This window comes from Hippoglossus stenolepis, chromosome 1 (assembly GCF_022539355.2).
Source record: "Hippoglossus stenolepis isolate QCI-W04-F060 chromosome 1, HSTE1.2, whole genome shotgun sequence".
NCBI classification, from domain to species: Eukaryota; Metazoa; Chordata; class Actinopteri; order Pleuronectiformes; family Pleuronectidae; genus Hippoglossus; species Hippoglossus stenolepis.
In genome coordinates this window covers 3306902-3321694 of record NC_061483.1, presented here as the reverse complement: position 1 = coordinate 3321694, position 14793 = coordinate 3306902, and the positions used below count along the sequence as shown (strand labels likewise).

The 14793-nt window shown below is 43.7% G+C and overlaps 1 protein-coding gene across 1 annotated transcript in view; it reads right to left on the bottom strand.

The window, feature by feature from the left end:
* LOC118113259 (metallophosphoesterase MPPED2) overlaps positions 1-14793 on the bottom strand; it is a 55026-nt gene that overhangs the window by 26797 nt on the left and 13436 nt on the right. Inside the window, 2 exon segments of the mRNA XM_035162806.2 lie at positions 1438-1663; positions 8658-8839. Of these exon segments, the coding sequence (XP_035018697.2) occupies positions 1438-1663; positions 8658-8839 (408 nt within the window).

Sequence of the window (14793 nt, the reverse complement as noted above, 5' to 3'; positions counted from 1 at the left end):
CGGCGAGCCGAGGTCAGACCGCAAGACTGCTCGAGTTCCGTCAGACGGTTCGGAGTTTTTCTATTCGCTGAGGATTAATGAAGCAATGAGAGGGCAGCACACAGATGGCAAACTGCATCGAGAGAAACTCAGCTGGAAAGAACTGGACACACGCAAATATCTGTGCAATCTAATTACATTATTACTACTGATATTGCTGGGATTTTTTGTCATTTAATTGATTCATAGATTTATAAGAATAGTTATAAAATTGTTCAGTGATTTATTTTGTTTTCTCTTATTCAGGAAAAATATATTTTAGGTTTAGTGATGCGAGAAGCTGCTTCGTTTCTCTGTCTCGTATCTTAATATTATACAGTCTTGGAGAATAATTGAGTTATTTTAAGAACAGTACACTGCGGCCCTGAGACAATAGAGAATAACATGTTCCAAGTCTAATTTCATTATCTGTTAAAATTGAAATTCATTTCTGTTCTGCTCATTGTGAAAGTGATGATATTCCAACCGTTGATGACATTTCATGACGTTTCATGTTTTGCTGTTGGTTGAATGTTTTGTACAGTTTGCATGTTTATGTAGTAAATTATAGAGCAAAGTTTTTCTCCTCATGTTTTGTGCACCTTTAACAAAAATCAGTTTCATGTTTCAAATGCCTGAGAGGACGATTTCCCTTCAGGTTGAAAAGTGTCACAGCCTCAGGTAAAATAATCACCTGTGAAAAAAATCTCAACCAACTTGCCATCAACCATTTTGCATATTAAAAAAAATATCGATAAACACCGACACCAATAAATCTGTGAAAGGCTCATATCAGCTGATTTTATCGGCCACACAATAAATCGATGGAGCTCCAGAACCAACCCCAGAAATCAAGTTGGCCCTGACACTTATTCACAACCACACCGTCTGAGAGAGTTTCGCTGTTTCAGAATAAAAAACCCCACATGAGGCCGAGAGTAAACCTCCGTAAACCCAACAGTGACCTCGGGAGAGTATTTTCTCTGCGTGAAAACGTCTCACTTTAACAACACTCCCTCCCGCCTCTGTGTGTCAAATACATGCTGCTCACACCCCCACCCCCCCAGCGCTCTCTCCACACCTGAGAGCCTCCTGACAGTGTCACGGTACCACGCGTATCACTTAACCTCGTGTCAAAACACAGGTGTAACGTAAGCCCCGGGAGCAGGCGAAGGTCCTGAGCTCATAAAGAAATGTGCGAGCTGGGAATAGCACCCTGCGTGTAAGAGAGGCCCCGGAGTGAGAGCGTGAAGCAGAGGACGGAGTCACTGCAGAGAGCGGAGCTGGGAAACAGCCAGACACCGACACACCTTCGCCTCCGGGATCCCGCACACAATACGACAGAAACGTGACTCGGCGGCGGCGAGAGGCAGAATGTGATGAGAGAGGTTTCACGTGTAGGAGGAGAACAGCTCTTACCATGGCGTCCCGTATATCCGGAATCCCTTAATGGTGACGTCCGAGTCCTGCAGGTACACACCGTTCGTGAGCACCGACTGGACATTGTCAAAGTCCTCTGGTTTGAGTTTGGAGACTGAGGGGAATCGGTAGTAATCCTGCTTCACCAGCTCAGCCATAAAGTCCTTATCAAAGGTCAGCTCGTGGTTCCCGGCGATCACCACTTTGAATTCGTATGGAAGGCCACCTAGAGGAGACGAGAGAAAGCAGGGAGAGGGAGGTGAGCGCAAGCTAAATCCACATTATCCCATTGTAGTGTGGGTGGGTTTGATGTATAAGAAAATATCAAATCAATATTGTGTGTGTGTGGTTCAGCATTCGAGAGAAAGTGTCAAACACACTTGACATCTTGTTGTCTGAATTTTTAAACAGATTTGTTCGTGCATGATACAAACAAATCAGTCAAAATACTGTTGATACCAAAAAAAAGTACAATACTACAAATATTTCTCTTTCTTTCTGCAGCTTTTCTCTCAGCAGGAGAAGTATTTTATGAAATCACAAAGGAGTCGTACTTTCCACCTGCTCAGTGTGTTTCTGCAGACACAGCAGGTTGTCTTACTCTGTGATGCACGGAGCCTCAGAAGCCCCTGGACACCTAACCCCGAGCACAGATCAGGACAGGAAGGAGAACTCCGATAAGCAGAGGATAAAAATGTCCTCCGTTCACAGCGTCAGAGAGGTTACACCCACAGCTGACGGCTCTGCTTGACCTCATCAGACCATCGTCTATCTCTGCCGGGCGCCTGGAAAAAAGCATGAACCTGAACTAAATAGAGAGGAACACCTATTACGATTCACATCCCCTCATCCTTCAACTTCTGCTGTGCCCTTTTCCCTCTCCTCCTTCCCCTTCGCCATCAAGCGACTGACTTACCGCTTTATTCCGGCCGATTGAGCACTCAACGAAAGGGTCTGGCCTTCATCACCCTCCCGCTCCCTCTATATATATATATATATATTTCTCCTTTAGCTCTCCTGGATTCTCATTTCCAGGCTTCCTCCCGACTCTGCTCCTTCTTTTCTGACTTGTATCCTCCTCTGTAGCTGCTGCACAGTCTTCAGTCTAATTTATAGCAGAGTTAGCGCAGGGAGCCGAGGGTGATGCAGCAGCCCTGAATGCAAGGCCTGCAACTTTTAATTATTTTCATTAGCATTAAATATGCCGATTTCTTACCCTATCGATCATTAAGTCGGTAAAATAACAGAAAACAGTAGGAAACCCCCGTCACACTCTTCCAGAGCCGGAGGTGATGTTGCCTGATGTTTTTGTGACCATACTGTCATAATACTGATGACCGTGTTGATTGTGGTCACTTTAATTGCAACATGAACTTTTCATTTAACGATTTAAACATTTTTTTCCAGATTTCCTGGACATTTATCAGTAGAAACTGCACGAAAACGTCAAACAAAGTCAAATCTTTCCCATTCACGACACAATTACTGCCCCGATTTACAAGTGAGGCGCCTGCATCCACCCGCCACCATCAAGGTATTCAGCTTTCCAACATTACCTGATTCCCCATTTTCTTTTTAAGTGCCTTTGTCTATTTGTTCCCGCGCTCCACATCGCTCTGGCCAGTAATAGCAGAGGGTTATGACGCATGGCGAGAGGGAAAATCGAAGTGCGCAAGTTCAGAATTGGAAATAAAAGTGAAATAAAACTAATAGAAACCGAATACATTCAGTCAAAATGCACCGCGCCCAGTGTGTGAGAGAGATTGTGTGTTCTCTAATGCTGAAAATGAAAGAATCATGGTCGCCCGGTCTACAAGTTTCATTCCTGCTGCTCTAAATTAGCTCTCGTCGCATCTCAGGATCATAAATTCCGGGCTAACCTTATATGAGAGCGCCGCCTCGCAGTCCCACGGCACTCTAACTGGATCACGCATCCATTTACACACACAGACACACACACAGACACACACACAGAAGACTCAAAGCGAATCATCCTCTCCACCGGCAGGCTGAGAAAAGGTGGCGAAAACATAATTACCATCAAACAACTCCATCTCCATTACTCTACTGGGATTTTATACTGCTTTTTATTGCCGCCATGCTACGTCCTACCGAGGGCTGCTGGAGTGATACACCTAGATTTATTTTTTATTCTTCGCCGACATACAGGGATTTGAAAGACAGAGAGAGAGAGAGAGAGAGAGAGAGAGAGAGAGAGAGAGAGAGAGAGAGAGAATCAGAAACAAAGCTGTGAGGAACAAGAACTACTTTATGTGTTCAGAGGAATGATTTGTCAAAACCCCAAGAACGCAGAGTTACATTTATTATTTAAACATCTGCACATTCAAAACATTTCAAATTAAAACGTGTTTCTCCACAGTGAAATGCTAAGTTTAGAAAGAAAATCACACTCTACATGACATCCTGTAAATTAAAGAGGCGTATATCTTTTAAATTAAAATGTCATCCGCCCGTCTCCTCGCTCGTCTCCTCAAATTAATCCTCGAGGAAATGTGACGGATCTGAATCGATACCTTTTTCTAATTAGTGCAGAAGCAGCGAATATGCACTAGTTTTGTCAAACAAGCCTTTACACATCAATCCAGATTTTGATGTTTGGTTGATGTTGAAAACACCCGGAGGTAAAAATATGCACCTGAAATTAACTTCATAGCCGAACTGTCACACTCGGAAAAACAAAATCAAAAAACGCATGAAGTCAAAACACTGTAATTAACAAAAGTGTGAAAAGTGTCACTGTCAGAATGCAACAAAAATACAGTAAGCAAGTTAAACAAAGAGCTTTTTGAAACTACGTGTCGTTAAATGTTTCATAAAAACTTCCAGGCAAAGCTTTAACCGCCACGAGTGCTCCTACCCGTTATTAAACTTGCATTTCCACATGTTCATAAACAAACTGGCAAGAGAGGCTTCAGTTTACTGCAGGAAAAACAGAAAACAACAAGTTCATTGCAAAACTAAAATGTCTCTTCTTATCCTCCGATCTGAATTAAAGATAATTCAATTTATTTAAGCGCTTATATTTGGAAAATTTAAGATGTTTTCAGACTTTTTAAAGCAGTGGTTCCCAAACAAGGGCCTGGACGAATTTAAAAACAATTCAAGGATTGAAGGAATAGTATTTAAATTAAAAATAAAACTATGCAAATAAGAACATACGTTATTAGTTTGGGAGCCTCTGTTTAAAAGAACCCACGTCCTCCTTGAGTCAAAGAACAGGTCAGGGTTGAGATTCATAATGAAGAGAAGGAGATTCAGATTGTGAGACTCTGGTGTCATCGCTGCATTTAAATATACAGTTTCACTAACGTGCTGACATTCAGCGATGGGCTCTGGCAGCTAAATTAAATTAAAACGTATCCAGTGCAACTGTGTATAAAAGGTAGATTAGGGTTGTGATATTAGCACAGTGTCTATTTTAAATGATGTATTTCAATAACACACACACACACACACACACACACACACACACACACACACACACACACACACACACACACACACACACACACACACACACACACACACACACACACACACACACACACACACACACACACACACACACAAATCTCGTCCATCTGCATTGATCTCAGTGAGATTCTGCAGGAACCCAAACAGCAGTCAATGGGCCAGACAACCTGCTGCCTCCTCCAGAGTCCGAGAGGAGCAGGAGGAGGAGAGGAGGAGCAGGAGGCAGGAGGAGGAGCAGCACGGACACATCACTCAGTTTAAAAGAGCTTTAAATCCACCACGACCTCCTCCACCTCCCGACATCGGTTTAGATTTACACAGTTTCCCTCCTTTTCTGCTTTAAGCGATTTAATTTAGCCGTGTAACTGTTGATGTTTCTGAAGGTTCGTCTTTGCAGCACTCGTGCACGATTAACGGGCGACGCACACAACAGCTCCAGGATGGTCCAAACTTTACTTTTTAAGAAAAGCAAAATGAAAATCACAGCGTGATCCTTAGGAAATCCATGCTTCTGATAATTTAGAACGTGTTCTCATTTTCTTACCCTATATCAATATCCAATTCTCTGTTCTCTCTTGTACCCAATATTAAACTGAAGATTTTAAAATACTGAAAATCCAGTGGGTGACTTCTACAGACGATGCATTTCTCAAAGAATTCTTCAAGTCAGATCTTAAAAACCAACGACACTGACGAACATGTAGCTTCACAAACTTCCAAAAATGAAAAGTGTGCAAATTCAGCAATAACAGAAAAAGATTTGTGTTTGTTCCTGAACACTGCCAGTGCTTTTCAGCATATTAAAGTTTTGATCCTGTCTGAGTAGCTCAGTCCTTGGGCTGCAACCCTCTTCAATTAAAAAAAACAAAACAAATTGCTGAACTACTTCATCTTCAAATTGCAATTTTTCCTTGTGACTTTCATCCTGCTGCCGTTTATCGACCTCGTCAGACTCCGGCTCTTCCTCTCTCAGAATCTCTGCCTTCATTAGAGAGGACAAAACCCGGCCTTGGAGAGATTCATCAAACCTTCGCACACGTCACCACTTTCTGTTTTAGAGCCGAGTCTGAATGTAAAGCCGCAGCAGCACAATACAAACCACGATGTAAGCTTCAACTAACTTTAACCTATAAACTTTGTGGAACAACTAGATTCTAAAGACACTTTGGGATTTGATGTCTACAGATGTCCATGTCTATATTTATCAATTCCACATTTATGATAAGTCACTTCAGTTCAAGGAGACTCACAAAAGGATAAATACTATAATTGTAAGAACATCAATTCAATATCAAGATTTACCCACAACGTGTGTGCGTTGAGTTCCAGTTCCAGGTGCTTCACACACACAGACTTCACTGGGACATTAACAGGCAGGTGCTCCCAACTGCACCGAGTCATTTTCCACTTTGCTCTACATCGATTTCCCATTAGAGGCGATATTGCGGGTTTTCACCCTGGCTTAACAAAGAGCGCACACACACAGAGACACACACACAGACACACACAGAGAGAAAAGCAGAACTGTGTGTCTTCCCAGTGTGGCGTCAGGTGCCGTATTGGGAGAGCACAGTAGAAAACAGAGGAGGAGGAAATAGGGAATGGGAAGAGCCGGCCTGGTAAAGTGGCTGCAGTCAACCTTTAACCTGCCACAGTTTAACGGCTTCTCATAATAAACACAAAGGATCTGTTTTGTGCGGTTGCTTCCTTCACGCAGCTCAGTGCAGCGTTCATTGCTCCGCCGTCGAGCTCTCGCTGTCCCTCCCACTTGTCTTGCTCTTTCAGCATCGGTGGTCCGTCAAAACCATCCACAAGGTTTTTTACCATCCTCTGTAATTCAATAATAACAACAGTAGATGCTGCTTTTGCTGTGCGCAAGGCAGTGACATGTATTCTTGGGCCTCCTGCAGCAACTGCGATGGATGAATCCGGTTCTCTCTCTCACACACACACACACACACACACACACACACACACACACACACACACACACACACACACACACACACACACACACACACACACACACACACACACACACACACACACACACACACACACACACACACACAACCTGCGTCAATATCTCACAGCGAGTAGTCGGGAAAAATATTGATGTTTTCCCTTTTGAGACCATAGACGACAAGATGAAAACTCACTTTATAGCCTGACAAATCAAAGTGCCACTTCTTCAGTGTTGTGCACGTAATTGTACAAATGGCAGAATCCAAAGCTTCAATATTTGTCAACAATATGGCACAAAAACTTTTAAAAAATCAGTTTACATCAAGCTGGCGTTCTTTAAAAAACGCCCTCCAGCGCAGATTCATGTGAAAACAAAAGGAGTCGCAGCTGTGGTGAACATAAACATATGGAGGAGGAAGAGATTCAACAGTTTCCGTGTGAACTGTAAATCAAACCTCAAAACGCTGATGTGAGCGGAGCCCTGGCTGTAATTCCAACAAAACCTCAGGTTTAACGCTCGGCAGAGAAGCAGGGCGGGAGCGCTTTCAGCTAAATGCTGTGCTGAACACGACCAAAACACAGCGAGCAAAACCCAGGGACGGTTGAGAAGTGGATTATGTTGCAGGAGGGGTTTGAAAAGTTCCTATAGATGCCTGGATTATTTTAATTTTATCTTTCTGGCTGTGAAAAGTGGGTCAGTGCTGGAAATCCAGTGGAGCCGCAGTGAATCCAGGCTGACTGCCACTGCTGTCGTCTATAGAGGCAAAACTCTGACAGCCACCTTTCATCTTGACAGGGGGCGAGTGTTTGATTCCCAGAACATAGACTTCGAGAGGAGTTCAACTTCAAGCTTGGGAAAAGCTAAACGTCCAAAACATAACGGATTCTTTCAACAAAAAAAAAGCAGGTTATAATTTCCAGTGTTGTTGCAGTTATTTCTCACTGGATGTTAATAATTATCCTTCGTGCAGAGAAGGTTTGTAACGAGATGGAAAAATAACAGATTTTTTTTTTTTTAGATAAACACCAATCTCACATCTTTAATTCCTTCTACTTCAAACAACATCACATTTCGTGTGGAGCCGCCTTCTTTTCATCTGAGCATAAACAGCACGGTGAATTCTCCTGTCATCCGTTTTTTTTACAGTCCACGTTTATTTGCCGCCCATCAGACAGCGAGACACATTGAATATGCACAACTTTAATTTGGAGTTCGAAACAAATTCAGCTGGTACAGAAATGTCTCAGCCTTATTTTGATGCTAACACAACGTTCAGTCGTTCAGATATCGTGTTTCTTTCATTAGTTTAAAGAGGCTGTTTGTATTTTCACCTGCGACGGACAAAGACTAACAATTTGCTCATAAACTGGCGAGTCCAGAGATGAAACCACTGGCTGCTGGGAGTGAAAACACACACAGAGACAGACACACACGCACCCAGACAGACACACACAGCCCAGAGCTCCCTCCCACAGCATGGGGCCAGGAGGATAGGTCAAAGGTTAACTGGAGTAGGGTGTAAGGTCAGAAAGGTTAAACTGGACACTTAAGCGCAGCAGTTGTGAGGTCACCAGGGAAGCGGGGGGGGGGTATTCATTGTGTGGTCCAGCTACTGGTTGTACATGCAACATGTCAACGTGCCTCTGTCCCCTCCCTGCCCATCCTCAGACACACGCATGTCAGAGGTGTACAAGTGTGAAAGCGGTGTGTGTGTGTCCAGGGGTGTGCAGATGAATGCGAGTGTTCAGCAGCTTAGTACCTAGCCAGTCGTTGAACTTCTTAACCTCGGAGGGGAGGCCCAGCTCGGTGAAGTCGCCCGTGTGCAGCAGCACGTCGCCGTAGGGCATCTGGATGCCGTCTGTGCGCGAGTGTGTGTCGGACACACACACGAACCTGGTGTGTCCCGCCGGCTTGGGGGTATCATATGGAATGGGGTCCACCCTGAAGAGACAGAGACAGAAAGAGAGTTGGTCAAAGCTGCGCTGGATGAGAAACAACGTTAAAGTTACAGATTCTTGACTTCACGTCAGCACTCGGAGCCAATTGGGTGACTGTGAACACTGATGTTCTTTTTAATAACTCGGTGAAAATTCATCGAAAACCTTTTTTCTTTAAAAGGTTGTACAAGTTGCATGTATAACATTCGGAAAATCTGTGGGTAGGTGTGAGCGAGCAGCGTGGGCATCGGCCAAAACAGAGATCTGACAGACGAGACAGAATATGATTGATAGGAGTCATGTTGGAATAACCTAAACCACATTGTTTCCCCAAGTTTGACTATAAACTATACAAGAAACTATAAAAATACATTTGGCTCTTGATATGCTTCCATTGAATTGAACGCCCTGTCACTGTTAACCCTGCGTTTGACCAGATTCAACTTTAGAGCTTGATTCATGAACATTTTCCATCATCATCTTACTGTCGCTAAAAAACTGTTTGCAGCAGCGTAACTCTGAGCTTCACGATATCGATTTGAAAAGGGTTTGACCGTTTTAAAGTAATTCCTGACCCATGAATTTATACATCAGTGAGGTATGTTTAATTCTGTACTGCCACCAACAAAAGGACCAAACACCGCCCGTCTGTGAGGTGAGAAATGTCCCTGTGGTGTCTGCCCTTGCTGTTGTTATTTAGCCATTTTGAACATTATGCTCTATAAAAAATAAAAAAAAGGAGTCAAAGAATTTGCCCTTTTCCCTTTGTTATGTTTTAAAAAGGTGTTCTCGATAAAGAAGCACATTGTTAGGTAATGTATGCTTGTGTCAGACTCGTGCAGGGAGCGCTCGGCTGCAAACTGGAGCCGCAGAAAAATCATTTGTTGTTCAAAAATAAATCCCGAGGTCCAGAGAACAAAAACGTGCAACAGGAGCGAGCGAAGAAGCATCCGAGAGAGAAAAGAGGAGACGTTACAACGGTGATGAATGTGTCCTCTGCGCTGGAAAGAAAACAACCAGCACTCGGGTTGATTTGTGCACACGCGGAGGGCAATGGCTGTTTTGTGGCATCAGATTGGCTAAAGAGACGGTGAATTAAAGCTCGCCTCGTACATTCTATCCATTATCTGAAGAAAAAAAAAAAAAAAACACTTAGACCCAAGTCTGCCTGGAAAAAAAGCCTTTTTATTCGGCCTCTTTGTTCAGCGTGAGCACGTAAAAAGGAAGAAAACCTGTACTTTTCTGACTGAAAGGGAAGAGGGGGGGGGAATCATCTTGTCTGTAATTGAAGTCTACAATGTGCAATTCTCCAGCACTCTGCCACTAGACCATTATTTCATTAGAAGGGATGTCACTCTGTCGACAACATCAGACAAATAATCAACACTGCAATCTCCGACCTGACAAGCGCGTGCACACCCACACACACACACACATGCACACACACAGTTAACTCGCACTTGTGCACAAACATGGCGTGAAAACAGCCACGGACGCAGATGAAACCAAAAAGGTTTTGGGAGGAAGAGGTTATTAACGGAGATGGAGAAAATAGGCACCTCGGCACAAAAAGGACAAATCTCCCTGGCCGGTGGGCAACGTCGCATTTTAAGGGTCTCGTTCCCGGGAAGCGATTTTTCAGTTTCCCCCGTTTCTGTGCCTCTGTTGAGCAGAATATCAGATGTGGAAATTGTTCATAAAAGAGCCCTGAAATCTGCTGTTTGTTTTTTTTGAGTTGTACGATCATGCGTAAGGTCACGTTAATGACACTGGCTCAGTGTGTTGAGGGCAACCGCTGTTTCACAAGGTTTCTGCCGGTTTCAACAAGTTCTCAAAGGAGCTATGTCAAGTACAACAAACATTAAGGAATATCATAGTCCCAGAATTACTTATACTTCCTTATAATTGAAAGAAAGGTTGTTGAAACGTCACATTATCTACACACACAGAGACCGCTGGTGTCCACGGTCTTTCCCACAGTCGAGCTGAGTGGAACGAGATGTATTCTGACCGAGGTGTTTGTGGATAATCAGTTCTCAGTTTCAAATTGGTCTTGTTTGTAGTTTTATTATCGCAAATTAATATCTGTATCGTTGAGAAAGAACAACAACAACAACACACACAGAGAGAGAGAGAGACATCACAAACTGTGGAGGCAAAACATTAAAACTCATTTTAAACTGCAAAGCAAGTAGCGTTAAATGAACGTTAACATAATTAAGACCTACCGGAACGTATTTAAGACCTAGCACGTAATATTTAAGACTTTTTAAAGCCTAAAATTCAGATTAACACGGAAACCCTCGTTTGAACTCCACCCAGCATCTGTGCTCACTGTGGCCAGAAGTCTGGAGTAGGGGTGGGCAATAAGGATAACATCTTTAATTATGTTTCACAATTGGGAGAGAAATGAAAGGAGAAGCCGCAGTGAAGAGTGTAAGTAAAATGTTAATCCACCCTGAGCCTCAGTGCGTCTCTGAACTCTACTGGAGGGACGAACATCCTTCTTCTGAAGACGGTCCCACATTTGGTCTCAGTTTGGACGCTGCGGGTGGAGAGCGCCTCCCAACACGTCAAAAGAAATCCTCCACAGGTTTTTCAACTGGGTTGGGATCTGGTGCCACACGATTCACATTATTGAGGAATCTGGAAGTTGCATTTCTTCTTGTTTGGTCGCCCGTCTTTATGTCGTAATTAACAGAATAATTTCGGACAAACTGAGAGACGCTTTCTAGAGATAAATAACCAGACGTCAGTGTCTGTTTCTGATCAATCCAGGATTACGCCCTTAAAAAGTCACAGTTGCAAAAATCGTGTAAATGAAATTTTTGCCGCATAAAACTCAAATTCACTGATTTACGACCCTGACACCGAACGCCTCACGCCCTGAGATATTAAAAAGGGCTTGATGGAGCATTTCAGTAAAAACGGCCATGCTAAATTAAACTGACAAATTAGTGTCGTCTTGCCGTGCGTGTCCCACAACTCCGAAGTCTAACCACCATTTGTAAGTCACCATCTGTGATCGGTAGCCGCTGTCTGCAGCCTGTGAAGCAGCTGCACACGCGCTGCATCTCAGTCCCCGGGGCTGCCTCTGCAAAAAAACCGATGAATCTGAAACAGCGAGCGAGAGGAAGCTGGAAATCTGACTGACACACTGGCTGCGTCGCTGCGTCGCTGCGTTCAGGGAGACAGCGGCACAGCCGGAGAAAAACTACACAACCCCTTCATCAATTTAGAAAACAATACTTTCTGGGTTTCTTTGTTTTCTACGACAGTAACTTGAACGTCTTTGGGCATTTGACTGTCGGTGGTGTAAAAATCACGTGTTTGAAGTTGTCACCTCCAGTGCTTGGATGGGAAACTTCTACTGGTTTCTGGCAAACGACAAATTTGATTAATTGACCAAACTAGCTCGGCATCAGGCACTTAGAGCACGTGGCTTCATCGAGGCCTAACAGGCTGCAGCAAACTGCACACACTCAAAGAAACCCTGAACATGTCTGATTTCTTTGATTGAATCAGATTCTCATCAAAATCCATGAATTATTTCCTGGGAAAATTGGTAAATATGTCAAATTCCCCATCTTAAAACATGAAAGCAAGTGAAAAAAAACAAGTTCCTGAACACTGGTTGTATAGATGAGCCTCCAATCGGCCGGAGCATGGTAACTAGACAGGATTTGTAATCTCATACTGTGGTGAGTGTGCCCCCCGTCTTCACATTGGTGAGTGTAATCATGAGCTTTCAGTTTTGTGTCTGTGGCCTTCGGTCTTCCGGTCATTTCCAACAACGCATCGTCTCGCCTGCCGCCTGCGGTCGGTCAGTAATCGGTAGTTGTTGATCACTGGTTCGGTTTCTCCTCCGAAGCTCTTTCACAGCTTCAGCAGGGAGATCTCAGCTCTACTCCGAGACGCCGCTGCAGAACGGCCTGGCCTCCGTATTAAAACAAACTGGACTGAATGAAAGAGGAGCTACAGAGGTAATAATATTTACTATTGACTGTGTGCAGCAAATATGGACACACAAACACACACACTTTAACCCAAGCCAGCAGAGCAGCACATACATTGCAGTGCAGCTGCTGATTTGATTTGTTGCTGCATGGACATCTCTCGTCAGGGAGGACGGACAAATGAGGAGACGCATAGGATGACAACACACACACACACACACACACACACACACACACACACACACACACACACACACACACACACACACACACACACACACACACACACACACACACACACACACACACACACACACACACACACACACACACAGATATATTCATGCATATTAAAAACGAAGTCGAGAGAAAAACAAACAATCTCCATCTCCACCTCATTCCTTTGAGATTTAATCCGCCCAGAGAATGTAAGTAAATACCAGCAGCCCCTATCAATTAGAGCAGGCCCGGGCCAAGAAGCCTTCACAACGGTGCTGCGTCGGTTTCTTCTCACACACACACAGAGACAGAGGGCCCCTGTCTTTCCTGTTAACATACGACTGTATAACAATCTAGAGGTTCATTAGTAATGTATACAGGGGTTCAGGAGTTCAGCCGTGCAGCAGACGCCTCTGATCTATTGTAAACGGAGACGGTGAAAATGAAAAAGTCTTCCTGTGCTCCGGCAGCAGGTAAAAGAATATTCTCCAGCGACGGCCTGATCTGCGCTAGCATGAAGGTTCGTGTTAACATGTCTGAGCTCCGGCGTGACATCAGAAGGAAGACTGCAGAGGGAGAAGAGTGCAGCGGAGTGGGGGGGGGAGGAGAAATGCTAATGCGCTCGAAGAGGGCAGCAGCACACTCTCAAATCCGCCATGACATTGGAGCTGACACAAAAACCAAGTCTGTGGCTGCAGAAATATCTGCTCGATGAAGAAACGTCTGTGATCATTCAGCGAGAAAACCTCAGAGCGTCCACTTCAAACCCCCCCCCCTCCAGGAACTCTGCAGACCCTATGGTTGTTAGTCACTTTTATCTGCAGCCATTTTAAGGGAAACAAAAAATGATGTTTCTGCATTGGTGCAACTTCACATTCATTCTTTTTCTTGTGTGAAAATAGTGTCAAAGAGAGAAATACGCATATAATGAGATGACATAAAACATAAAGCAGTTAGAATGATGTATATGATGATGATGTAGGATAATGGGTGAGAGGTGAGACAATGATACGTGTCCATCTTTAGTGGCCTTGGACAAGTTAATGTCTGAGGAAGCGGAGAGAGAGGAAAAGATGTGGCGTTAATACCACAGTGATAATAAATATATGATGTAATATCACGATAATGGTTATAATAAACCAAGAGGATATGATTTAATACTGTTGCTATCACCATTAAAAAAAGAATAAGATTAAAAAATATCATTATTAAACGTCACATAATGTACCCTATAATATAATAACCATTATAATGAGGTGCAGTAGTTCTTAAGCTTACAACAGCCAGGAAATCCTGTGTTCCCATTATAAAAAATCCACAGATGGCAGAGGACGTTCTGCGTTTGGGAATGAAAATGAAAATTCAAAAACAAATCCAATTTGTTCTTTCATTTGTTCGGGGGAAGCGTCTCCGCAGCCCGAACACCTGAACTCCTGCTTTACTCAAGTCACTGAATGTTACAGGGCAAAGTCAACAGGGATTTTTTTATTGCAACTGGAAACTTAACGCTTCATTATGATGCTATGTTGTGATGATAAACACGACAGCCTGCAGCTACACAATAAAAAACCCTGCATCCTCCACAACTCACACAAATAGCACATTTCTAACATCCATGTCAAAATGAGCCTGACGAGCTGGAGTCGATTCGGCTGAAAAAAAACGCTTGCAGATCTGAAAACTACAAAAGGTAAATATGAAAATCCCCCAGCAGTGTGTGTTTAACCCACACACACACACACACACACACACACACACACACACACACACACACACACACACA